Genomic DNA, 27,334 nt, shown 5'->3' on the forward strand with positions numbered 1-27,334 from the left:
TGGGCTTGTAAACACTTTCCAATCCACATGCCCCGTCTTGCTGCCCCTGCTTATGCAAACCCCAGACCACTTACATTTTGTCCTCATGGCTGTGGGGCTCCGTTGCCTGGCTCCAGCGACCTGACTTCTAAACAGAGGGGACCCTTCTCAAGGAGCTGTCACAAACAAACAACACCTTAGTTTATTGTTTCTTGCTAAGGGCACTTAAGTAAGAAGAGGGAAAACGAATACATCTGCAGCCCCTGTGGATCTGCTCCTGTTGGGCATCGTTACGGGATATCTCATGCTATATTGCCCTGTGACTTGCTGTGCATGCATCCTTCTCCCACTACCGTGAGTCTCCTAGACCAGGGTCTGGCCCGATCCATTCTGTATCTCAGCCCAGTGGATCTGTGTGTGCGTGCTTGGTTATTTCAATTGTCAGAATCTTTGCGACCCCATGGACTATAGCCCGCTTGGCTCTTCTGTCCATAGGATTCTCCAGGCAAGAATACTGGAGTGGGTTGACATGCCCTCCTCCAGAGGATCTTCCTCACTGAGGGATTGAACCCGTGTCTCCTATGTCTCCTCCATTGCAGGCAGATTTTTTACTGCTGAGCCACCCGGGAAGCCCTCAGTAGATCTACTTGTATTTTTTCATTCACAGCTCTACTGCTGCCCTCCTAGTGGTTTAGAGAGTGAGTTACAGTCTCGCCACACTCTGAAATCGTTTTCACCTCCAAGTGAAATCATGGTTAGTGTTGGCCCTGGATGATGCAGGTGCTGTGACGTAGGAAGGTGGCCACTAGGCTTGCTAAACCTTTAAGGGTGTGTGGTAGTGGCTCCTTCTTTGAGGACACGTGTTCCTTGATGCCTGTGTAGGCAGCCACCAGGCCCACCAGCAAAGTGGAGTGAAATTGTTTCTAGTGCAGATATTCTAAAATCTGGAGGCAGGGGATTGATGTGTTCTTAGAAACTCGCTGGGGAGACATAGGTAAATAAAACTGCTAATGCTGAAGGGATGAAGAGGGTATTACAACCTTCATCACTCTAATCTTTATAAAATGCTACCGATACTTGGTACCTTAAAAGGAGCATTTGGGGCACTTCTGTCAAGCAAAATGCTGCTGATTCATTCCATGGAGTGTTAAGAGCGTGATTCTGGTCTCCTGTCACCGACACTACTAACATTCATTGACTCGGATGATGAATCATTACCAACTCTGCAGGAGGTGCCAGAGGTGGGGCTCCAGTGGGTGAAGGTGGGTCCATCTCCTCTCTGGTCGGAGCAGTAGGTCCCAATGCGAGGGAGACGCCTGTGGTTTTCTGTGCCTTCAGGAGATAGCTGGGGCCATCCCTGAGGTGGCCAGGAGGACTGGAGTGGGTGGCGAGTACCACCGCGAGCAGTGGGAGGAGAATATGGTGAAACAGTAAGACTGTGGGGAGGGCTCAGGTCTCTGCCAGTGCCGCTTGTCAGGGGTCCCCGGAAGCCCCTCAGGCAGGGCACATGTGTGCAGAAGGTGGGTGCTCTGTGGCAATGGTATACCCTGTTCCTTCCACCCTGAACCCTTGTCCTGTGAAAAACTAGTCTTTAGACACTAGAGTCATGCAGGGCCTGGGAAGGTGTCTATGCCCCAGGATGATTGAGAGCTGGCAGCCAGGGTCGGGGAGGGGAGGGTGAACCCATCTGGTGTTCCTCCCCTGCTCCAGGGCACGTGGTGACCTCTGCCTCCCCTCTCCTGGTGCCTGGACTGGGCTTGGATTCTTGTCTGATGAGTCACCGTGTGTGTGTGTGTGTGTGTGTGTGTGTGTGTGTGTGTGTGTGTGTGGTGGGATTTGTGTCTGATGAGTCACCCTCTGTGTGTGTGTGTATGTGTGTGTGTGTGTGTGTGTGTGTGTAGCTGCTGTGATGAGCAATGGTGAGACCAGAGGAGAGGAGACCGTGGAGCACCTTGGGTTCTAGGAAAGGTGGGGGCAGGCCTGAGGGCTTCTGTTTGGGATGAGCTGTGTACATCAGGAGCTGGCTGCAGGATGAACTCGTTTAACTCAGAGCAGGAGAAAAGTTCCCCCAAAGGGAGCTGTGCTTGAGGGGCATCCTCCCCTGCCCTTAGGTGGTGCTTTACCCAGCACCTGTGATGCCCTGTGTCCACCAGGGGCTCTACCTGCCCACAGAACCTGGTGCTAAATTGGGGAAGGGGAGCTACTGGCTCTGTGAGGCGTGACCCTGTGGGCTGGCCTGGGGCCACCTCCCTCAGGGGCTGTCAGCTTCTGGAGGGCGGCCTTGTTATTTTATAGCCTTGGTTCCCCTCAGGAATGGTAAAGACTTCAGAGTCAGACTGGCATGTGCCTGAAACTCTCTTGCCTTTTCTCCAAGTCTTCTCCCCCTTTGCCTCTCACTTCCAGGGTAGCAGTGGAGAAAGGCAAACAGAGAGGGTGGGTCCATCATCCAGCAGAGATAGGTGCGTGGGGGCATGTCCTCTCCATGGGCGTCTTGCTGCAGCATGTGTGGGATGGGGGCCTCGGCTCAGTGGTCAGTATGCTGCGGAGCCTCTGCTGAGCGGTCAGTGTGGTACAGAGGCCTTGGAAGGGTGAGGATGCAAACAGCATCTCGGGAAGGAAGGCTGGGGGCACAGCCTTTGGTTGGACCCTGCTGAGGAGCCAGAGACCCTGGATGAAATGAGCGAGGATTTGCGACCGGAGATACAATTGCTGTTGGAGAGTAAATGGAGGTTGTCACATTTCTGGAGTTCTCGTGGGCTGGTTCCAGATGCCAGCCCTATACAGGGGCCTGGAGGCCAGGCCTGAGTCTGGATTCCTACCAGCCGCGTGTGCACAGGCCGCCTGGCGCCTCCCTCATAGTGAATGCGGGGCTTGTGTTTGTCAACATGAATCGCTCCCCTGATGGTCTGTGTACATTTCTTCTTTTATTTATCAGACTGTTTCCTCATAGATAGTAGAGAGATAAACGACCTTGGGGTTTGCCCTAAGGGGCTGAAGCTCCTTGGGTCTTTATTTTTTCTCTCGAGTGATGGTTCTCTGGTTACTGAAGGCCCAGTCCTATCACTTCATGGCAAATAGATGGGGAAACAGTGGAAACAGTGACAGCCTTTATTTTCTTGGGCTTCAGAATCTCTGCAGATGGTGACTGCAGCCATGAAATTAAAAGACACTTGTTCCTTGGAAGAAAAGCAATGGCAAACCTAGACAGCATATTAAAAAGGAGAGACATCACTTTGCCAACAAAAGTTTGTATAGTCAAAGCTATGGTTTTTCCAGTAGTGATATATGGATGTGAAAGTTGAACCATAAAGAAGGCTGAGTGCTGAAGAATTGATGCCTTTGAACTGTAGTGCTGGAAAACACTCTTGAGAGTCCCTTGGACAACAAGGAGATCAAACCAGATAATCCTAAAGGAGATCAACCCTGAATGTTCATTGGAAGGACTGATGCTGAAGCTGAAGCTCCAATACTTTGGCCACCTGATGCGAAGAGCCCACTCACTGTTAAAGACTATGATGCTGGAAAAGATTGAAGGCAAGAGGAGAAGGGGAGGACAGAGGATGAGATGGTTGGATGGCATCATTGATTCAGTGGACATGAGTTTGAGCAAACTCCGGGAAATAGTGAAGGAGAGGGAACCCTGGCGTGCTGCAATCCATGGGGTTGCAAAGAGTTAGACATGAGTGAGTGACTGAACATACACACAGAATGGTCACCTACAGCATCTTCCGAATCATTGGTCTGGACCATACTTGCTGGGACTGCTTCTCATTGACCTGGCACAAGATATCTGAAGCCTATCTTTTTCCAACCTGAGTCTTTTGTGAGCATGGCTGCCTGTGAGATCCCTGCACATCCAGCCTCCCTTTCTCCTGGGCATGCGCAGGGCAGGGTGTGGCCTCCTCCACTCTGAGTGTCTGAGGGCAGAATCCAGCCTGCTTCTGGGTTTGAACCCCTGGGGACCCTGGAAAGGAGCCTCTGCCCTACTTAGGAGAGAGGAAGAGCCCTCTCTCCTGCAGTATACCACTCTGCCATGGCCTTCCGCCCTCCTCGTGGGCAGCCCTACCCCCAGACCCCTCAGGCAGGGGGGCCCCCATGGAAAGGTGAGAAATGGTGCCAGGGCCCCTCCTCCACCCACCCTTCCCTGCCAAGTGCCCGGAAGGGATGCTTTTACCCTTCGTATTGGCACCGTCACCCCAGAGGCCTGAGCTGCTCCCAGAGACCTAGGGCCTTGGAGCCACAGCCTGAATCCAAGTCACGTCTATGGTGATTCTGGAGACTGGTCTCAAATTGTCATTCAGGACATCTTGACAGCCCAGCTGTGGAATTTACATTCCAAGGCCTTTTCCCTTTCCCTTCCTTCTCCCTTCTTGCCATCTCTCTCTCTCAATTATAGCACAAAACTTAAGTATTGAGCAGAGTACAGAAAGTAATGACTGCCTGCTTCTTTCACGAGAGCAGAAAGGCTTTAAGGTAAAATGTGGAGTGTTTAGATGAAATTAGGAAAAAGAGGCTGTGGAATTTCATTCTTCAGATGTCTTCCAAAGTGGAGATGTGGTCTGTTGGAGGCTAGGGACCGTGAGATTCCTGTGCTATTGGAACTGCACCAGTGTCCTGTAGGAGGACCAAAGCAGTGATGTTTGCAGGCGGTCTCCCAGGTTGGGACCCGCTGGGGGCCTGTGCACTCCCACAGGAGCCATCCTCACAGGTGGGGCTCCCTGTAAAACACACCCCTTTTTATCCCAGGTGAAGTGCTACCACAAGAAGTACCGCTCGGCCACCCGCGACGTCATTTTCCGCCTGCAGTTTCACACCGGGGCTGTTCAGGGCTACAGACTTGTGTTTGCGAAGGAGGATTTGGACAACGCCAGCAAAGGTGAGGTCCCTCCCCAAGTCCAGACTGAGTGCAGGGAGAATGGGCCCTCAGTGGGCGGCCCCCGGGAGTCTTGTGTGTTCCTTTCATTGTTCACTACTGCCCGCCCCCCACACCATAAACCAGCATATTGGCAAAACTATTACCAGTCTCACAAAAGACTGATGATTGTTCCAACAAAGAAAAAAATTCGAGAGAAACAGTAAAAGTACTAATATTTTCTCTGTCATTGGTGTGCTGTTGGAGATTTGAGAGTGTTGTTACCCTGGTAGGAGTATAAGAACAAAATTCAATTATTGTCTTGTCTCCAAATTTGTTGAAATAGGATTTCTTTTTTAGATGACCGTTTTCCTGATAATGGGAAGATTGAGTTAGTCTTCTCAGCCACTCCTGAGAAGATTCAAGGTGGGTAGAATGCAGAATGCTGGCAGGGGGGTGGAGGGGGCAGCAAGATGCTAACCTTGTTGGGTGATGTGTATGCTGGAGTCTCTATAGAACCTCCCACCTTTGCACATAATTGGAAATATTTATAATACAGTAAAAATAGAATATTATACAGTGGGAAGGTGTTAGCCTAGAGACAGTAGGGCCGAGGTAGGTCAAAAAGACCCCAGAGATGGTGTGACTTGCCCAAAGAAGGGCCCAGAACTTCAGGATTGGGACCATGACTTGATGCCCTGTTTACTTCTTCCCTCAAGAAACAACCACATATTTTTAAAGAGAACTAGAAATATAGTAGAAAGACTGCAAATATTTGTGTGCAAAATAGACTCCTTTATTCTAAAAATACATTGAAAGAGAAAGCAGTCTCTTTACTGTGAATACAAATGGCTCATTTCCATCACCGAGATTCATATTTGTGAAAGTTTTAATTCAGTTTTTAATAGCTGTGGAAAAGAAGCACCCTATTTCTGTGCCAGGTGCCATAGATTGAGGCATGAAATGCAAGGCTGTGGGGTAAGAATCCTTCTAGAAGCCTCAGAAAGGCAAGAGCTCAAACCCACCCCTCCCGTCCACCAGCCCTGAGGCTGCTCCTCAGGGTTCTGCTGGGTCCTTGACCTGCAGAGCCATCCAGGTGATCCCCTTGTGCAGAAATGCATCCAGAGCACAGAGCCTCCCACCTGGCAGACAGAGGACCAGTGTTCGCCTTTCCTTCCTGCCAAGTGGTTTGCACTGTTGTTCAGTTCCAATTTCAGATTACTAGGAGGCTTGTGGGAGAGGGTGTGGATCTGGACGGTAGGCTGGCACTCAGATCCAGAGGCTCCTCTCTGCATTGCTGGCAGGTGCCGGCTTGACTGGGACTAACACCCTTTGTCCACCCCTGTCCCTTCCACCACCCTGCAGGATGTGAACATTTGCAGAACGACCACAGGGTGATTGTGGACTTCAACACAGCAGACCCGCTAATCCGCTGGGACTCATACAAGAACCTGAGTGCAGACGGTGAAGGTGAGTCTTGTTACCTTGCTATCAACTCCTGGAGAATAGAACCCAGAACAAGCAGCCTGTTCACCTTTAGATCGAAAATCTCCTTGCAGCCTGCTTGGAGGCTGTCAAGAGGCCACACCATCGTGAGCCTGAGGGCACTTGTGAGAATCAGGCTTGGTGAATTGGGTTGAGCTTTGACAAAGCTGCATAGTGATGGTCAGTTAGTGAAGTTGTCATCTAGAAGCTTCCTCACCTGAAGCTGTATGTCTGTCTCTCCCTTCCCCTCCTGATTGCGGAAGGGGAATGCCTGGTGTCTGAGCACCGGCAGCCTTCCTACTATTGGGGAGCCCCGTGGGCAATAGGTATGTGGGTTTTATTTCTGTTTGCTTATTACACTGGTGTCCAGGTTGTATGGCTGTGTCATTTAATTTCTGTTTTTGTGAGTCTGTCTCTCCCAAACATATTCTCTGTTTGCCACGGGATATGCAGTTTGAGTCACAAGTATCATGAAAGAGAAAAGGAATGAAGGGTGGCACCTGCCAGGTTTATAGAAAGAAGCCTCTGGAGGTCAGTTTCAAAGAGGAGGGATCAGACTTCTTCCAGGCGCTGGAGAACACTGGCCTTTCATCTTTTTCAAGCACCAAATTGTGAACGGACATGATCTGGGAGAGAAAGTCAAAACAATTTTGTCCAATTAGTTCCGTCCAGACATTAAATAGCCAAAAGCAAGTGTTGTGGCAGTAACTCCACGTGCGCCTATCTTTGTGCATCGCTGGGATTGCAGGGGCTGGCCGGGGATGTCTGTGGTCCACTCAGGGCGGGCCTGAGGCTCCTCAGCTTGTCCACTTGGAGAGTCTGGGGTCATGTCAGTATTTCTGTGATATAGACCATCCTGCTGTCTAGAGGTGAAGCCCTCATCACTCCTGTGTTTCAGGCACGGTTTCTAAGTGTTGTGTGCGTCAAGCCTCTGTACACACCTTGACGCGCCATTCCCATGCCCGGTTCATTCACCACACTGCATTCCATCAGAGAGTCCCAGTTGCTTTTGATGTTGTTTTTAGACCTTGCAAATCTACTTTTTTTTTTCCCCATAATTGAGGTATAGTTGATTTACAATATTATACAAGTTACAGATATACAACATCGTGATTCACAATTTTTAAAGATTATACTCCCTTTATAGTTATAATAGAATATTGGCCATATTCCCTATGCTGTGCAATATATCCTCGTGGCACATTTATTTTATACATAATGGCTTGTACCTCTTAATTTCCTACCCCTATCTGACCCCTCATCAGTTGCATTTGCTCCCAGTGGAGCTCACGGAGGGTTCTGAGTTCTCACTGTCGTAGGTGCTGTGTGGATGGCCGCTGCTGCCAAGGCCCTGCAGACTCTTGCACAGCCACCTTCCACAAAACATGTGGTTTCCCTCAAGTGGAAACATTACCCTTCCTGAGGTTCCCTCCATCTCTCCAGCTTTCCAGGCTCTGTGGGGTTAACCTGCATTGGTGAACTCATTCCTCAATCCCAGTGCCCTTAGCTCTCACTTGGAGCCTCAGTCCCTGGCTTGGGTTCCTGGAGGAGGGCACCACTGGCCCCCCCGTGAAGGCGGGGGACGTTGGCTGGCGGGAAGCAGTCTCAGCCATGCTTCCCCCAGGGCAAAACTCTCCGGGGTTAAGAAAGGTTTGGCAGCCTATGGTTTTGGCTAGAAAATGATGTCTTTTGGCCCTCCCTTCTATGTGCACTTCCATTTCTAGTCCCTACTGGTTAAAACACACACACACACACACACACAGACCTATACTGTATTTATCTCTGCTGTCCTGGAGTGGACCCTCCGCAGTGACCTTCAATCAAGGACCTTGACCCCCTGTTATATCTGAGCAAAGTGTTGTGCCTCCTTCACCAGCCGTGAACTCGTTCACGTGTAGACACTTGATTCCAGATGTCCTGTCTTCATCATGGAGACTCAGTTCTCTGCTCCCAGCTCTGTGGCCCAGAGGGGATCTGGGGCTCCCACTGCCTCATCAGTATTTCATGGGACTCTCGCTGTCTCAAGGAGAGAAATGGTGGGTGGGGGCGGACAGTGGGGCAGCCTACCAGAGCGTCTCACGTGCTATTTTATTTGATCCACATAAGACCCTGTGACCCATTTGAGAGATAAAGGGGGCAGTACCCAAGAGAAATCAAAAGCTGGACTTTGGTGAGGGATCCTGGTAGCCTTCTGGGCCTGTGCACTGTTGGTGGTCACAGGTGAAGCTGAGTGAGTTGTGTGTTCAAGATCATGCAGGATGGAGACTGTGGAAGTGGGACACAAGTCTGGGCCTGTTTGACCCCAGTGCTATTTGGTGCAAACCTCATCCTCCCAACTGAAGACCTACTGGTCCCTGGACCAGGGTGAGGCCTGCAGCACAGCCCATGGTTGGGCATGAAGCCTTGCTGTGCCCCTCCTTTCCTCTATTCCTGGTTTTAACCAATGAGTGCTTTTCTGGCCACAGGTAAAGCTCATGGATTCAAGGTTGCATAGACAGGGGCTGCTGTCCCCCAGGTTAGGGCTCTGATACTTCAGTTTTTTTTTTTTTTTTTTTTAGTTCTACCAGTTTATTGCTACCAACCCATTTCCCTCCACCCTCATGCACGCGTGCTCAGTCATGTAACCCCGTGGACTGCAGCCCACCAGGCTGCTCTGTCCATGGACTTTTCCAGGCAAGAATACTGGAGTGGGTTGCCATTTCCTTCTCCATGATACTTCAGTTTACTGCCCAATAAACATTGGCCAATCAGGCTTGGCCTCCCAGGCAACCACAGATGCCCCAGAGCTCCACGGGGGCGGGCTGCAGAAAGGGGGCCTCTGATTTCTTATCACTTTCACAATAAGACCCAGTCCTGTTACTGTCCCATGCAGGACGCTCTACTGAGCCACTGGCAGTCGGGCTGCTGGTGAGGACAAGTTGGGTCCGGAAGAACTGGCCACAGGTGTGTGCAGTTACCAGTTCTGGATCAAGCTATGATATTTAGGTGTTGCCATTTGGTGGCGCTAGTGGTAAAGAACCCGCCTGCCAATGCAGGAGACACTGCTGCTGCTGCTGTTGCTTCACTTCAGTCGTGTCCGACTCTGTGCAACCCCAGAGATGGCAGCCCACCAGGCTCCCCTGTCCCTGGGATTATCCAGGCAGAGACACAAGAGATGTGAATTCCATCCCTGGGTCAGGAAGATCTAGTGGAGGAGGACATGGCAACCCACTCCGGTATTCTTGCCTGGAGAATTCCATGGAAAGAGGAGACTGGTGGGCGACAGTCCATAGCGTCACAAAGAGTCAGACACGAATGAAGTGACTTAGCATGCATGCACACTTTGAAAATGTATTTGAAAGCATTTCTCCCCAGAAACTGTTGTCAGCTGTTGTGATTTGGAAAAGCAAAGCACGCTTTGGTGACTTATCCAAAAGAGGGTCCACTGGAATCCAGCAGATTAGACCTTATGTCCTGGCTCTGCTCTCTGTCCAAGGTCAGGCTCCTCCCTGGCAGAATGGGAATGCTGCTGGCTGAGCTTCCAGAACATAGCAGCTGCGTCATCAGTGTCTGGCCACTGTAGCCACTCACTGAATGCTTCCACTTTCTGTACCCAGACTGAGAAGAATTCCTTTAGATCCTGCATCCTGTGAAACTTTCCTTCACATTGCCTGCTTTGACGATTCAGAGCAGAGTAACTGCTTTAATACAGCCCAGCTGTCAAATGCCAATGGCACTTTGCTCAGATCTCAGGAAGTACCCTTGTGTGCTCTCTTGATTTTCAGCCTCCAGCTCCCTGGCCTTGCAGGTCCCCTTCCAGGTGTGAACCCGTGACCTGGAGTTAATCCTGTCTTGATAAGGGATTTCATGATTGGGATGGAGAGCAATGGCTTCATCTAATGTGAAATACAAGAGTCTTACCTTTTGTGCCGGGAACCATAAAGTCCTTTGAGTGTTAACTTTTTGAAGTGGGTTGGATCCTGTCAGAAGAGTGAGTGCGATGTTGGAGGCTGTTAATGAGTCATAACTGGCCCTGAGCTGCCATCTCAGTGGTGTCAGAGAAATTGACTTGAAATTCATGTCATCTGGATGAGTTTGCATGAATTAGCCCATGTCAGCCTCCCAGTGAAACGTTGCAGCTGCAAGCCGTGACCTGCTTGCAGTTTATTTCCTCCTCTTGGGGACCCCTAGCCTTCCTACCTGAGAGGGTGGAGAAGGGAATGGCAACCCACTCACTCCAGTATTCTTGCCTGGAGAATTCCATGGACAGAGGAGCCTAGTGAGCCATAGTCCATGGGGTCACAAAGAGTCAGACATGACTGAATGACTAATACACACACACATAGCCTGCCAGCAATGGCTGGAGGCCTTAAGTAGCATTATCCCAGGACGGCAAGTGAACAGAAGCATTGAGAGTTGGCTTGATTTCACTGGGGTCCTTGACTCCTAACCTGCCCACATCCCTCAAGCTGTGGGACCCACCCTGGGAGTGAGCGTGTCCTGTGCTCTGGGGTATGGGTATGAAAGGCAGGTGGCTGTGGACATGCCCTCAGCTTCGGCGAAGGGCATGTTTATCCAGCTCTCACTTTCCTCCTGTCCTTTATAACCAGTGTCGGCAGTGCTTCTGCCCTCTGATGCTGCATCTGCTTTAGCAGCAGCTCCCTGGGAGGCCTGCCCGTGCCCTGCATCCCAGCTCTGGAGTGCACATCTCTGGACTTGGTCACTGGCATTCTGCCTTGGGGACCAGCACCTGAGTTCTGACTGCCAGTGGGTTCTCTGAAAGATGAAATTAAAAGTGGGCCTGACCCCCTGGTCTCCCTAAGACCCCAAGTCATACAACTTCTACACGAGTGTGAGCTCAGAGAGTGTGTAAATATGGCATGGCAAATAGTTTGTTCCTGTTCCCTTCTTTGAAAGATCTCACAGACTCACTTTTACCGAATTGCATCTGTCATGCCTCCCACCTCCCTCCCAGCCTGGACACTTGCGCATTGGCTGTGTGGATTAAGCTCAGATCAAACCTGGTGAATTTCCTTCTGTGCCCTCCATGCAGAGAACTTTCTCAATAACAGGCAGGGTTGCAGTATTCCCTGCAGAGCCTGCAGGTGCCTTTCTGCCAAGTCAGGGCTCCGACACTTTGGCAACATCACCAATTCAGGAAAGAACAAGCTTCATATTAACAACCGGAACCAAAAGCCCGAGGAGGAGAGGCCTGGGATGCACATGCTCGTGGGTACCCTCCTCAGCAGCCCACACACGCATCCCCCTCCTCCTTCCACCTCTTGCCTGATGTGGTTGCGCTATCACCCTGCCTCCCATCTCTTCAGACTCAACAAATGTAGGAGGGGAGGGGAGGTTTCAGATCCCTTGTTTGTGACTTTATCACACATACCTTTGGAAAATGCTGCAAACTGGAGAGAAAAGTTCCCCATGAATTAAAGGAAAAGGGAAGTGTTTTGTAAAAAGGGGCAACTGGAAACATCCTTTGTCTCTTTAGAGACAGTTATCATGTGCCTATTCTTTATAAAAAAAGGGGGGGTGGTCTCTGTCATTTACTGTGATGCTCTCTTGGCAATTCTGTGAATTGTATCAATGAGGAGTGTTCTGGGGTCAGATTGTATGTCCTGTAGCTCTGGGAGTCCAAGCAGGCACCTCAGGAGGGGCTGGAGGGAAAGCATGGTCTTCTAGAGGGAAAGGATATTTGGATGGAGGTGAAGATGGCCTGCTGTGGGGTGAGGGCAGAGGTACCTCTCCCAGCCTCGTGGTGGGCTGCTGTTCCTCCACAGTCCTGGGGCCAGGTCTGGCCAGGCAACTGTTACCACTTTCTAACTAAAGAACATTTCTGTCAGCTCCAAATGAAGCCCCCTGGCAGTCACTCCCCAGCCCTCCCTCTCCCAGCCCCAGGTGACCACCCATCTTCCTTCTCTATGAATTTCCCTCATCTGGACATTTCATGCAAGTGGAATCCTGCAGTGTGTGGCTTTTCATGACAGGCGTCTTTCACGCTGCGTGATGATTTGAGGGTTCATGCAGTTTTGGTACATCACTCCTTTTTTTATGGCCAAATAATGTTCCAGAGTGTGACTAGATCTCAGTGTGCTGATCCATTCATCAGCAGGTGAGCATTTGGGTTTTTTCCACCTTTTGCCTCTTGTGGTTAATGCTGCAATGAACCTTCTTGTACACATGTTTTGGCCTTAGGCTGTTCTTTTATTGCCCATCTTTTCTACTACTTTGTGAAATTTCCACTTCTTTTAGTCCTAGTTGGTTTTCCTTTTCTGGTTATTTCTTCTGTCTTTATGGGTCTCACATTGGAATCACAATGAGCCTTCTGCAGTTCTCCTTTCCCACTTTGCCAACTACTCCCAGGAATATTCAGGGAACCCATCAAGTCTTTCCTGTGTTAGCTATGTAACCTTATGCACAAAATTCCATCTCGGTACAGTGGAAAGTTCTGAAGCCTGTCAAAACACTGAGCTGCAGAACTGCCTTTTGGCCACACATCAGCAGAGCCTCACAAGACCACGTTGTTTCAGGAGAAGTTGACAGGAACAGCCTGAATGGGCTCTGTGTGATTGAAACCCACAGGTAGGAGCGGGGGGAATATGACAGCGTTTGGGGCGCGAGTATTAGAGGCCGGCAACAGCACGACTGCCAGGATCTGAAGCCCTCGCTGCTGCCAGTTGCTGTGCCTTCATGAAGGCTGTCGCAGCTCCTTTGTGAAGCTGCTGCCAACATGAGGAAAACCCACCCTGCACTCCACACAGTGGAAAAATGAGCCTCATGAAAGGCCAGCCTCCTTTTGACACACAACTAGTCATGCGGGCTCTTTGTGTTAGAAATGGAGAAAAGAGAGCACTGGCCAGTGTACAGATTTGTTTTCCTCTTTGTTGGTACCTTATTCTGTTAGTTTTTCATGCAGTTGTCAGCTTTGGGTTGCAAAGGTCTGATTTTAAGACTCTGACCTGTAGAAGACTGGGACCCCCTCTGGGCATGGCCTTGGCTATAACATGGCAGGGCCCATTGGTCTCAGTCCTCAAACCAGATCTTTCAGATTTCTGTTTCTAATTTCTTTTCTTTTGATGTGAATTCTTGGAAGAAAAGTATTAGGTGATCAGTTAGTTGCTTGCTTGGCTTCCCTGGTAGCTCAGCTGGTGAAGAAATCCACCTGCAATGTAGGAGCTGCTAAGTCGCTTTAGTCGTGTCCGACTCTGTGCGACCCCATAAACTGCAGCCCCCCAGGCTCCTTCATCCCTGGGATTCTCCAGGCAAGAATATTGGAGTGGGTTGCCATTTCCTTCTCCAGTGCATGAAAGTGAAAAGTGAAAGTGAAGTCGCTCACTCGTGTTTGACTCTTCGCGACCCCATGGGCTGTAGCCTACCAGGCTCCTCTATCCATGGGGTTTCCCAGGCAAGAGTACTGGAGTGGGGTGCCATTGCCTTCTCAATGTAGGAGACCCTGGTTCAATTCCTGGGTTGGGAAGATCTGCTGGAGAAGGGATAGGCTACCCACTCCAGTATTCTTGGGCTTCCCTGATGGCTCAGCTGGTAAAGAATTCGCCTGTAATGTGGAAGACCTGTGTTCAGTCCCTGGGTTGGGAAGGTCCCCTGGAGAAGGGACCAGCTACCCACTCCAGTATTCTGGCCTGGAGAATTCCATGGGCTGTATAGTCCATGGGGTCACAAAGAGTTGGACATGACTGAGCAACTTTCACTTTCTTTCAGCTTAGTTGCTTTCTTGATTGCAGTGACAGTGTTATTTGCAGAGTGAGCACAGTCTTGTCAGTTCCCTCGATAGGAATGGGGGTTGGTCAGTACCCTTACTGAGCACCAAACTGAGTAGATCTCCTTGCACAAGAAGCGCTTTATGTCCCACAGTAAAACAGATGTTTTCTCCTGAGCACAGACATAACCTGTGCCTTGATGGTCATTTGGGGGTTTGTTGGAGAAATCTGTGTCTGTGACGTGGTAACTATATTCCATCTCAGGCTGATTGGGTGGTGACATTTGTGAGGGTTCCAGTTGTGCTGTGGAAACCTGAAGGCGTCCAAACAACTTTGCTTGTTTGCTCTGGTGTGTTACATTCATTTAAAGCTCAGAGCATGTAACTGTGCTTTGACCAACAAGCAGTCAAAGCAGAGGGGTAAACTGTTGGCTGAAGCCCACCTAAATTGCATGCAAAGAGGCCTGAGGTGCAGAGGTGCTGCAGGGCAGAACGTGGAAGTCTGGGTGTGCAAGTAAACATTGAAAGATGGGCCATGTTCATTTGACACTGACAGTGAACTTGGCCATGTCGAGCTTGAGAGACACAGCCCCAGGACATGGAGACTTCACAAGTGAAGACTTTGTAGCTGAAGAACACAAATGATGCTGAAACTGGTTTGTAAACCAAAGCAGGTTGGTGCTGGCTCCACCCGTCAGTTTGTCAGCTGAAAAGTCTTGGGAGTGAATACAGGTCTAGCTGGGTGGCTCTCAAGTAGAAGCCTTTTCCCCGCCTCCTCAGCCTCCAGGGTTCAAATTTCATTAAACCTGATCGCAGGAAGCCCCACCCACGTGTTTACATTGCACTGGCCTTTTTTGGTGGAACCAAAGTCCCTTTCTTAGCTAACAAGATCTTCTACCTTCTGTACTGCCTGGAGAGCAAGGCTGGGTCCCTGGCAGGGGAGACACACCCCCACCCCGGGATGCTATGTTCTGGTGTTGAAGGCTTCCTTCAGGGGTCCAGCAGTTGTGGGCTGAACAAGCTACAGGGCTGTTTGAAAGCAAGGTAAGCAGGGAGAGTGTGTGTTTGTGTGTGTGTATGGCTTCTGCTAGGGGAGAGGGTGTCCGGTGGTAAGTGATGAGCAGAACAGCAGCTTTAACCTGGCAAGAAGGAAGGCCAGGCAGAAGACTGTTTATTTGCAGGTGAGAGGAGTCTTAGGTGCTTCTGCCTTTGGAGGGTCAGCGATGGTTTGAAGTGAAGTTTATGTGCAGAAGCTCATGGTCTGCTCTGTGGCTGGCTGGCTCAGGTGACTTCTGAGTGGGCCACAGGGCCTCCTGTTTCCTTGGCCAGCTAGGGCTCAGGTGTGTTTCCACAGTGACGAGTGCCTGGGAGGGAATCAGGTGCCAAGATAAGTGCCCTCGATGGGATGGTCCTAGCTGGGGTGTTGGTTGGACAGGAGAGGGGGCCCCCATGAGAGTGTCCTGCTGGTGTTGTTTGTGCCTGCTGTCTGGGGCACGGTCACCGTGGCTGGGACACGCCTGCCACAGCCCCACTTTGAAGCCTGGCCTCCGTTATCGCCGCATTCCGGGCCTCGCCCAGAGGACTGCCAGGAGCGCTTGGAATCCATGTGGCTCCAGCGTCCCAGACATGGGCCCTGCTGTTGGCACGTCCCTTCCCATGAGCCATGTGCCTCTCTGGCTGGAACACCCCGCTCCCCCCGCTCTCACTATTTTTTTCCAAGAATTTATAGCCTGCCTCAGTTTTAGAAAACATTTACAGAGTGCCTGACTTGGCTCCCAAGGGAGCGATTTCCTCCCGCCCCCCTTGGCAGGCCAGGTGCCTCCTTCCTACTTTAGGCACCTCCCCGCCTGCATTCAAGGGGACAGTATTGGGTTTGGGGGTTCGGACAGGCGTTTGCTCTCAAGGTGTGAGATGGCATATCTGGAGAAGCTCCGTGCTACATGGAGTTATTTCTGGAACTCAGCCTGAGGAGAGCCAGGCTTTCACAACCCTGGGGTTCTGAGCTGCTCATAGCATCATCTGTTTTTTGTTTAGGGGAGAAAGGCGCATTTCATCTCACCTGGGACAGCCCAGTCACCCATCTGTGCTGTTGTGGGCTAAAGGTCGAATTCTCAGAGATCCCAGTGTGGCCATCCTTTCTTAGCTCTCGATATTTTTGGAATAGGAACTAGTTCAATATACACGCAAGGGAGCCTTTAATTACCCCAGAGGTGGAACCCTACTGCAGTAAAATAAAAGCGTGCTGTGTTTCCTGAGAGGTTATAAATGCTGCAGTTATAAATGTCTAAGTGGAAAAAGAGAGATCTCAGCGTGAGTGACTCGGTGAGATGACAGGGACCTTCCTGGGAGGGACACCAGCCAAGCCTGGGTGTTTCTCCTGATCCTGAAAGTCCTGCGGCACCCACAGGCCCCCGAGAGAGGAGGCGTCCCTGGGACATTCCCAGAGCCTCCAACAGCTCCCTTCCTGGCCAGAGGACGTTGAGGGTCGCTGACCCCATTCATCCCGACCTCCTGCTCTGGGCCCATCCCCCTTCCAGGGGCCCTGCTCCCTGGCAGTCCTCCCCACGCCTCAGACACTGGAGCCCCGGTGCCCCCTCTGCCTGCACCCCACAAGCAGGCACTGAGATGCTCGCTTGCTTCTGGATGTCTTGCAGTGCTGGGCCAATGCTCCAGGGCCCGTCCTCAGAATTTAAAGCTGGGCAGTTTATCACAGGTTCCCACACTGGTCAGTCAGAGCTGATGCAGCAGGTTTGGGAGAGATGGTCTCTAACCAGTGGGTGAGGGGCCTGAGAGGTACAGAGGTGAGGAAGGGTATGCTTTGAAAGATCTGCCAAAGTGTTGCTCATCCTGCTGCTGAGCCCTGTGAAATGGGATGAGGCCCCCACAACTGCCCGGAATCAGCAGAGGCGAGTTTGTGATGAATCCACCCAGACAATGCAGAGGCCCTTGGCGTCACTCAGCTAGCTTACTGCTAACTGCTTTTGTCCTTGTGGTTATTGGTCCCAGAGGAGACTGAGAAGCAGAATGGATTAGGTGGCTTGAGCAGCATTGTACAGCTGGTGAGAGCTGGAGGCAGGCTGCTCAGGCAGCTGGAGGGCCCTACTGTGCCCCACACGAGGTGACTTATAGAATCTTTAAGTAGTATTTTTTAAAATTCCATGTTTTACTTTAGATCTCTATTAAAAAGCAGTTCTTCAACAGAATTCTGAAGTGTGAGGTCAGTTAGGCTGAGTTAAGAATACTCCTTTTTGGGACCCCATGAGACACTCTTATTCCTTGGGCTCTGGGCTGGAGGACAAATGTGACGACTTGCAGAGACAGTGTCCACTCAGCGCCTACCTGTGCTCTTCCCTTTGTGTTGGTCTGAGTCACCACGATGATCCTGGGCAAACCCCATCAAGCACCCCGTTGCCGGCCAACTTCTCCAATAAGGGCAGTGGAGCTCAGAGAGGTTGAGTAACCCACCCAGCATCACACAGCTGTGGGCAGGAGTTTTAATTAGGATTCACACCCAGGTGGATTATGCCAGAAAGTCTAGAGGGGGACTGAGGATGTGCACATAAATCGCTCCAGTGAAAAAGTTAAAACAAGCTGTATGTCACAAGGCGGGGGCTGTGGGGGGCGGGGCACAGAGGGACCCTGACAGCTATACTGAAGACAAGAGAACTCTCCACTAACTCATTGAGTCTAGGAAGAGGAAGGAAGATCTTGGAAGAGAGGGAGAAGGTGGAGGAATTCAAGGAGTGGGGGGGTGGAAAGGTGGGGCATGGAGTCAGAAGGGGAGATGAGGAAGGGAGTGGAGAAGGGGAAAGGTGGACACAGCGGGGGGCCCATTGCACTGTGAGCCTCACTTCTGTCTTTAATTCATGATCTTTTGAATCGTTGAGGTATAATTTACATACAGTAAAGTTCACTCTCTTTACTGCCCGGTTCTAGGAGTTTCACTTCCTGCCCTGAAACTCCCATCACAGCCACAGTAAGAACAGTTCTGTCGCCCCACTCATCCCTGATGGCCCTTTGCAGCAGCCTGCCCTCCCTGAGCCCATTTCCCGCCCGGATCTCTTCCCGGGAGGTCAGCTGAAGTCTTTGGAGTCTGCTTGCTCTCTCAGTGCCTTGGATGTGGATGCAGACAATGGCATCATTTCTTTCTTTCTTCTCAGACACTTTTCCAGGGATAACTGTGGTTGTAAGACTTCCATGGGGATGTATAGGTTCTGGTATTGGGACTTTTTGATAGAGTGAATTGGTTTAGGTGAGTGGCCTCAAGTAGAGAGTCGTTTAGAGCAAGCTGGAGGTGGTTCATGTGGGGCTGCCACAGGAAGTAATGGTGACTGACAGTGGTCAGCAGGCTGTGCCCAGAGACACAGCCTGTCTCCTGGTGAGTCAGGGTGGGTGGGGAGCCTTTCCTTTATCAGGGCTCCCAAGTGGCTGTGGGCGCGGTGGGCGTGGTGGGTGCGGTGGGCGTGGTGGGTGCGGTGGGCGGGAACTGAGTGGTCCACCCGGGAACAGTTCCTTAATTTTAAAGACAGAAATGCACAGCCTGCCATGAGCTCCCACTACTGCAGCCTAGGAAACAGACATAACACTGCCATCATCAACCCAGCAGCCTCAGAACACAGGCTCCTGTCCCGACAACGAACCATTTCAGGAGTTAGGGAGGAAAGCAGAGTGATTAAGTAGTTTCTAAGGAGTGTGTGTGTGCAAGAGAGAGGGAGAGAGGGAATTGAAAAGAAAATATTTAGGCAAATTCCTTTCCAAAATTGAATTGTTAATTTCACATTAAATTGGTTGGTCAGGTTTAGAATTCCAGTGTTTTTAAAAAAACAGAAAGCATGGATTTGGGAGTGAAGCAGAGGTAGATTTGAATTCCAGATAATTCCAGTAGCCTTTTATTATATTAAATATTAGCGTAACCTCTCTGAGTTTCTGTTTTCTCATCTTATAGAGGGTTCTTTACCACTAGGGCCACCTGGAAAGCCCATCCTGGCACACAAGAGATTCTTAAAAAGAGCCTCTGTCTTTGGAATGTCAGCCCTATTGCAGGAGAAGGCTGTTTCCTATGTTCTGCCCTCCTCTGATGAGAAAAAATAACGATTCTTTGTAAGCTCACCTGGATGTAGCCACATCTGAGAGCAGCCCCTCCTGGGACCATCCCTCCCTGCAGTCTTGCTCTTTCTTTCTGCCTCTGCTGACCCATCTGATGCCGTGAGATGTGCCTGACGCCCTCCATCTCTTGTCCCTCTCCGTATTCCCCAGGCTGGTTCGTCCCAGCACATCATCAGCACTTTGCTGAGTATTCCATTTCAGTCTCCATTAACAACTAACTAGCAGCCACGGCCAGTGCTTAGTAAACTCTCATGGACATTTCTTGGAGAGGAGTTTTCTGTTTTTCTCCAGTGAAGACTTGCAGGGAAGATACTGTTAATGCTTTTGAAATGAAAAGTTACTTTTTAAAGCAAACCTTTCACAAAAGTAAAACATAAGATTCATAGATTCAGTATTTGAAAGAAAGAAAGATTTCAGCTAGCTTAGTGAATCTATCAGGTTTGCTCTTTTGTTTCAAATCGATTTTTTTGTTGGAAGCAGGGCTAGGGGACAGTTGAACTTAGTATAGATCAGTTCTACACCTTTTTGGGGGCCAAGTGGTTTGTGCTTGAATGGAGGTGAAGTTGAGATGTTGCCTTCCCTTGGGCCAATTCTTCACATACCTGTGAGCACAGGTGAGCATTGGTTAATCTGTGTTCAGCCAGGATGGGAAGGAATGTTTTCATTTTTCTTCCCATCTTCTTCATTTTCTTTGCTTACTTTTGAAATATTTTGGGGGTGTCTCTTTCCCTCCTTGTGAGATAGCCCCCGCTCAAAAGTCAAGTGGGAGTGGTCAGGGAATTGTCACAGGGTAACAGGAGTGGAGTGGCAAGTCTGTCCTACAGCCTCTGCCCTTTAATGAGGCAGAGAATGTCCTCTGGCTTTTTTCTTCCTTCTGGTTTTTTTTTTTTCCAGATGAGAACCTCCCTGGTGTGTCTTTCAGTGGGAGCAATCGGAGCTGTAGTTACGTTTGATTTTTAACCAGGCCCTGGCTGCAGGGAAAACATTACCAGATAACTCACAGGCCACTTTTGGAAGGGGCTCTGGGTTCTGTTCAATGGGGTGGGGACAGCGGGAAGGGACGGGGCACAGAGAATGGTTGATCTGCACTTGGACAGGTAGAGGCTCTTTCTTGCCCTGCATCTGCAGCAGAAACGCTGGGGTCCTGGGCAGCTCACATCCCAGTCTGGAGATTGGGGTCTCCATTTGCAGAATGAGGATTAAGTTCCTTCAAAATCTCCATGAGCTGGAAGCACAAAATTACAACATGTCATTTAAATATATGAAAGGATGCAAGGGGCAGATGAATGAATGACTCCACCTTCCACCCTTCACCCACCCAATGGCTCTGATAGCACTCTGCGTTCTGTGATGGAGCAGAGCTTCACAGCCCCAAGACTCCTTCACCCGAGGGGCCCCACCTTCCCTTCAGCTAGGGGCTGGCGATGGTGGCAGTGGTGGGACCCCAGCCCCAGCCCTGCCAAGCATCACAGAAGAGAGTTTGGCTTCATCAGTTCTCTGAAAATTACTTGTTGCATCACTTTTCCAAATCTCATTAAAAGGGGTACTTTGCCATCAGTTGTGTCAGAGTGTCCTTGAAAACTGACCACAGTTTTGGGGGCTTCACAGAATGGGTTAGGGCTTGTGTCTTATTTTCCATAGAAGGTTTGGCAGTCAGTCATGCAATGACTTCCTTCCCCAAACCTCCCAGATAACTTTTGTCCCTGGTGGTTCTGTTTTCATTGCTCTCACCCTGCAGTTTTCACATGGGGTCTCAGAAAACAAAATTCCAGCCCAGTGTAGGCAAGGTCACCCTTCTCCAGGTGTGGTTTAGAGGGACCATGCATAGGTGTGGACACCCTGCCCCCCCTGCAGCTGTGGGAATTAACCGACTAGGAAAAGTCCAACTCACAGGTGGCAGGAGGATGAAGGAGATGGGGAATGGCAAAGATTCAGTGTCATTGTTATGCACCTACTGTATGTCAGGACCTTCATCACACCCCCAGTCCCTGCAGCCGCACAGATAGCGTTCAGACGTCCCTCAGGCCTCTGCCTGCCCAATAGGTACATTGAGTCATGTTTAGGTTCACAACTCTTGTTTTCTTTGACATTTTGAAACCTCCACATTACCTTCAGTACCTTCCCAGTCTTATTGGGTGGCATTTGAAGGCCCACTAAGTGGGTCTGTGCAGTCTACTTGGGGGAGAGGTTGTTTTGCTGTCTGGGGAGTGGAGACCCTGGGGCTGCAGGTGGTCAAGGGCTGTGGGCACTTCTGCCATCAGACCCTTGTTTATTTGTTTGGCTGTCGTTAGTTTTTTTTTACCTGCTAAGACAGCAGAGCATCTTTCCAAAATAGTTCCCCAGGTTTTGTCATGTAAGAAGAAGCCAGACATTCAGTCTCTCAGTACTCGGGGCCCACTGGGGAGTCCCTAATGCTGGGGATACCAGAGGTATCCCCAGATACAAAAAACAGATCCCTTCCCTCCAGGAGCCCATGTTCTTGTGGGGGAGACATTGGTAAGTCTGCAGTATATCTGGCTGTAGGTGCGTGCCGCAGATAAACACTCAGCAGGGACAGAAAGGAAGGTCAGGAGAATCCACACTGAGGAGGTGAGAGAGGAAGCCAAGACAGCACTGCAGGTGGAGAATGGCGTGAGCAAAGGTCCTGGGGCAGGTGCGTGCCTGCTGTGGTCTGAGTGGTGAACAGGAGAGAAGTGAAGCAGCACAGTCAGGAGATGCCAGGCCTTGTCCACCATGGAAGGAGCTTTTAATAATTATGGCTACTCATGTTAGGAGCCTAGGCTTCCCTGGTGACTCAGTGGTAAAGAATCTGCCTGCCATTGCAGGAGATGCAGGAGATGTGGGTTGGATCCCTAGATCGGGAAGATCCCCTGGAGGAGGACATAGCAACCTACTCCATTATGCCTGGAGAATCCCATGGACAGAAGAGCCTGGCAGGCAGCACACACGGACTCGTATATCAGGAGCCTTGGGCCTGTGTTCCTTATATATGTTCTCTGATTCTTATAAGCGTCTTGAAAGATAAGACTGATTATTCCCTTTTGTAAATCAGGGGCTTGGACAGTCTAAACATCACGACCAGGGATGCACAGAGTAAATGCAGAGCAGGAATCCCACCTGCACGTTCAGGGAAACTCAGTCTGAGTCCTTCTGTGGAGAATGCAGGACAGGGTCAGTGGATGCCAGAGGCCCCTCTTCCTTCTTGCCCCCCACACCCCAGGATCACAAAGCATGGATACAGCGGGGAGGCCCCAGGACAGCCCCACAGAGGCCCTGTGCTGCCTTTGGGAAGATTCAAGTTCCTACAGAGTGATTTAGAAGTTTTGGCGAGTCTGACTTTGAGGGCTCACTGATTTGGTTTGTATACTTTTCCTATAGATATTAAATTTATTGGACATTTTCCAACATAAAAAGTAACCTGCACGTATAGTAGGAAGTTTAGAAAGGAGTCTGTGGTGGGGTTGGGCTCCATCCCTCACTGCATACCATGAGAAGCTCTGAGGGTCCGTGAGTCCAAGGCCTAAATGTTCTGTGCCTGGCCTCACATGGAGCTGGTGTTTTGTCAGCGGCAGTTGGGTTGTTTTTAATGTGTTTATTATTATTTTAGGATTTCTAATACTAATAAAAACAGTAAGATTGGGATTACTCGTAACTCTGCAGCCAAGGGAATATCCTGTCCTGTTCTGCTTCCTGCAGGCCTTTGTGGACTGTTCTCCATGTGGGGCTGGCCGCGGGGCTCTACTCAAAATGATTAACGGGCACTTTGGGGCAGTGCCTGAATTTAAATCAGAAGAATTTTTGTATAGCTCATTCTTGGCCTCCTTTTTTCCCTTAATTCATTGTGCCAGTCCGTTTTCATTCAGATTGAGGGAGGAGAACTGGAGTTATGGACGCATGGACATCTGTTTCTAGACATTGCCAACTCCCTGCCGGCTGTGAGGCTAATGGTCTGCCCTGGCCACCCCTGGGCCTGGCGCTGTCCACCCCTCTGCTCTGGGGGGACTGAGGTTCTCACGGAGCAGAGTGTCTTCTGCTGCTCGCTCTGCAAAGCAAAAGGGGAATACCTGATTGCCCAGGTCTTGCCTTCATTTTCTTGGCCACAGCTGGTGAAGAAATGAGATGAAAGATGCTCATCTGTGCTCATCTGTGTACTGTGACTTTCAGTGTCTGTGTTCGAGTTTCATGTAAGGCATAGGCACCCCCTCATTGTGCATGGTTGGGGCAGAGGACTTGAACTGGTATCTGTCTTGTGCTCCAGCTCCCACTTCACCCACGGGCTGTTCTGCCTGAGTCCAGAACATCCTAAACACAGTGACCTAGTGACTCACACATGGGTCGATTTTTCACTTTCACAGTTGGAGAGGTGATGTTTGCAGGTGTTCCCTAACTTGGGGCGCTCATTCTGGGGTCCTTGTGTGCAGAGCTGGGTTCAGCAGTTCCTCCCCCTGGCACCTTCGGGTCACTTGCTGACGCTATGCAAAGCATCATGACCAGGTGCCACCTCTCTGAGGACAGGGCACGGGCAGCAGGGGTGCCCAGGCTATGGAGCCAGAGAACCTGGGTTTTGGTCCCACTTGGGCTTCCCAGCAGCTCCCCAACCTGGGAAAGTTACTCATGCTCTTTCAGCCTCAATTCTTCATTTTTACAAAGGGAATATGCTAGAAAGTCAGAGAAAATACACTGAGTGCATACCCCGTGATTGGTGCTCTGTGACCACCAGCTATCATTAACACCATTTCCTAACGACCCTACGGCTGCATCTAGTTCCTACCTCTTACTTAGACACTCACGTCCAGTTGTGTGTCTTGCAGACTTGGTTTATTTACTGTATTTTGTGTAGCATTGCTCCCCCCAAGCCTTCCCACCAGGCACTACATTAAAAGGAGGGTCCCTAGGTTCATACCAGCCTGTAACCTTGTGTCCAGTGTCCCCCATCACTTCTCACTCTGCTTCTTCCTCTTGTGCACAGTTGAGATAAGAAGGAAGCTGGAGTCTCATGTGCTCTCAGCGTAGAAGCCCAAGATACCCCACAGGTCTCTGTCCTAGAGTGTCGCCCCTGTGTTTTTTAAAAAAGCTGAAACCTGCTGACGGTGGAGTGCATCAGGGCTAGAGCCAGGTCCCTCAGAGCGGCTCCAGGCCCAGTCGCCGCTGGAATGCAGTGGCTCCCGGGGCCACAGACACGGGTCAAGCCCTCTGCAGCTCCATTATTGTGGTCTGCCTGCAGTTTCACAGTTGGGAAAACAGGGAGGCAGAGGAGGATGCAGTGGGGAGGTGCTGACCGCGAGCTCTCTTGTGCTGTTGAGTGCCCTCCCAGCTCTTTGTTGTGAGCCAGTGAGTGGTTGGCTGCCGCCGCCAAGGCCGTAATTAATAATAGTGGCAGAGGGTTCCACTCTTCCCATCTGCATTGGAGGCCTAATTTTGTTTTCCTTGGCCATCCCGGTGCATGGAGATCAGTGCTTACCCCTCTGTGTTTTGAGGTCCTGCTGTGCCTTCGTGGGCACCTTCTTGGCCCAAAGATGCTGCACTTCCAGGAAGGCGGGCCGGAGACCAGTTCCTGTGCTATCTCTTTTTGTTGAGCTACATATTTAGATTCTAGCGGATCTCAGAAGGTTGAGAACAGCAGGCACCTAAGTCAGATGTTCTGTTTACTAAGGATTCGTAACCCAGGCCCCTGGAAGATGCCTTGTAGGTGCTGACAGAAGCTCTCTCCTGTCTTATGCACAGTCCATTCTTGAGTCTTGGAGACTTGTGAGTGGAGTTGTGCTCACCATTCATACTACAGATGAAATGAACAGTGAGCCCTCAAGGCAAGATGACTCTGAGTGTGAAGAAGCCCAAAGATTCTCTAAATGACCCTTCTCTTTGCATAAAAAGGTAGGGCCTGAAGATGTTTGATTATTCAGATTTCTTTGTGGGCATTTGCTATGCAGGAGTCTATGTAGAATTTTTGGATTCTAGAAGAGTCTGTGGCCCTGACCATCCTAAGTTATGAATTCGTTTGTTTGTTCAGACAAAATGTAGATGTGTTCCAAGAGCCCAAAGCCCCCTTTCATCTTTGACTTACAGTCTGTCTCTCTGTCTCTCGTTTTCTCCCCACCAGTGCTGCACACGCAGGGCCCCGTGGACGGCAGTCTTTACGCCAAGGTGAGAAAGAAGAGTGCCTCAGATCCCAGTGTCCCAGGTGGGTCCCCCGCCGTCCCAGCTGCCAGCAGCCCAGACCACAGCGACCACACCCTGTCTGTCAGCAGTGACTCGGGCCACTCCACAGCCTCAGTGAGGACCGACAGGACCGAGGAGCACCTGACTCCAGGACCCAAGAGGGGCCTGAGCCCCCAAGAAAAGGCCGAGCTGGATCAGTTGCTCAGTGGCTTTGGCCTTGAGGATTCTGGAAGCCCCCTCAAGGATATGAGCGATGCTCGCAGCAAGTACAGTGGGACCCGCCACGTAGTACCGGCCCAGGTCCACGTGAATGGAGATACCACCCCCAGGGACCGAGAGACTGACATCCTGGATGATGAGATGCCCAGCCACGACCTGCACAGTGTGGACAGCATCGGGACCCTGTCCTCCTCAGAGGGCCACCAGTCAGCCCACCTGAGCCCCTTCACCTGCCACCAGAGCAGCCAGAACTCCCTCCTCTCTGATGGATTCGGTAGCACCGCCGGCGAAGATCAGCATGGTGCTCTGGCCCCAGATTTGGGACTCGCTGCGGAGCCCCTGTTCGAGCGAGAGCGGGCTTTCGGGAGCCGCGAGCCCAAGCAGCCTCAGCCTGTGCTCAGGAAGCCCTCCGTGCCTGCCCAGACGCAGGCCTACGGGCCAAGCAGCTACTCCACGCAGACCTGGGTGCGCCAGCAGCAGATGGTGGCTGCTCACCAGTACAGCTTTGCCCCTGACGGTGAGGCCAGGCTCAGCGGCCGTGGTGCAGCCGACAGTTCCGGCCTGCTGCAGACACAGCCTAGGGTCCCGCTCACCCCAACTCGGGGGGCCAGCAGCAGAGTGGCTGTCCAGAGGGGCATAGGCCCTGGGCCACATCCTCCTGATATACAGAGACCCCCTCCCGGCAAAGTAGCCTTCAAACCCAGGATTCCAGATGTCAAAGTCGTGAATGGTACTGGCCTGGAGCTGGGCACAGACCCGTCCCCAGGCTCACCCACCCTGGACATCGACCAGTCTATCGAACAGCTCAACAGGCTGATCTTGGAGCTGGACCCCACCTTTGAGCCCATCCCCACCCACATGAACGTGTCGGGCAGCCAGGCCAATGGCCCCATGCCCCCAGACAGCATGGGAGGTGGGCTGCGGGCAAGTGGCCGCCTGCAGGACACAGGAGAAGGCCCTGGCAGGGCCCCAGTAAGGCAAGGTGAGCTGGGGTTTCATGGGATGCACACTTGCTTGTGTCTGTTTTGCAGAATAAGGTTTTATGGAAGAGCTCCGGGCTTGTCACAGAGTCTGAAAGAGGGGAATGAGAAGGACAGTTGGGGCCTTGGGCACAGTCTTGTGAGGACAGGCAAGTGACCACACCATTCAGGTGTGGACAGTGGCCACGAGCTGGCCACGCAGGGAGTGGGGAGGCTGTTCATGGGGCAGCAGGCTTGAGCTAGAGAGAGAGGGTTGTGGGATGGGTGGAGATGGGGAGTGGGAGAAGTGTTGGAGGGGTGGGTTCTGCGGAGTTGGGGCCTAGAGGCTTGGTAAGGATCCCAGCCACCACGGCAGGCCGCAGGGTCCAGTGGCAGCCCCAGCACAGCAGGGACATGGGCCCTGAGGGCTGAACCTGTGTGCACCCTGCAGGCTTCGAGGCTCTGCTGCACAGGAGGCGGGCACTGTGTAGGCTCTTAGAACGTGGTTTGTGCAGGGCCAGGGCCAGGCCTTCCTGCCCAGCTGTGAGACCTGGGAAGGCTGGGGGTGGCTGTAGTGGACAGAGTTGACCTCTGGGTGTATGGCTGAATGGATGTGGGAGCAAGCAATGGGTTCTAGCCTGTGATAGGCTTTCCATGTTGGAGAGGCACAGGCTGTGGGGCCCTGGAGAGTGGGCCAGGGTGGCCTGGGAGGACGCCCTGCAGGCAGTGGGAACTGGGACAGAATGGGTCAAAGAATAGTATGTGCCATTGGAGTGTGTGTATAGAAACTTCCACACAGAGGAGATGGGGCCAAGTCTAGAAGCTTCCATACACAGGAGACAGGCCAAATTAGGTATCCAAACTTGGGTGCTA

At 51.2% G+C, this 27,334-nt stretch overlaps 1 protein-coding gene across 23 annotated transcripts in view; it reads left to right on the top strand.

Moving 5' to 3' along the window:
• Positions 1-27,334, top strand: part of TNS3 (tensin 3) — a 220,368-nt gene that overhangs the window by 126,610 nt on the left and 66,424 nt on the right. For all 23 annotated transcript variants that reach the window (XM_081536801.1, XM_081536800.1, XM_081536793.1 and 20 more), the window contains 4 exons: positions 4,726-4,855; positions 5,192-5,257; positions 6,197-6,301; positions 25,225-26,484. In XM_081536801.1, coding sequence (XP_081392927.1) covers positions 4,726-4,855; positions 5,192-5,257; positions 6,197-6,301; positions 25,225-26,484 — 1,561 coding nt within the window. The remainder of the gene's footprint in view (positions 1-4,725; positions 4,856-5,191; positions 5,258-6,196; positions 6,302-25,224; positions 26,485-27,334) is intronic.

The sequence above is a fragment of the Giraffa tippelskirchi genome, chromosome 10, assembly GCF_054371585.1.
Source record: "Giraffa tippelskirchi isolate mGirTip1 chromosome 10, T2T-mGirTip1v1.2.pri, whole genome shotgun sequence".
In the NCBI taxonomy this organism is placed as follows: Eukaryota; Metazoa; Chordata; class Mammalia; order Artiodactyla; family Giraffidae; genus Giraffa; species Giraffa tippelskirchi.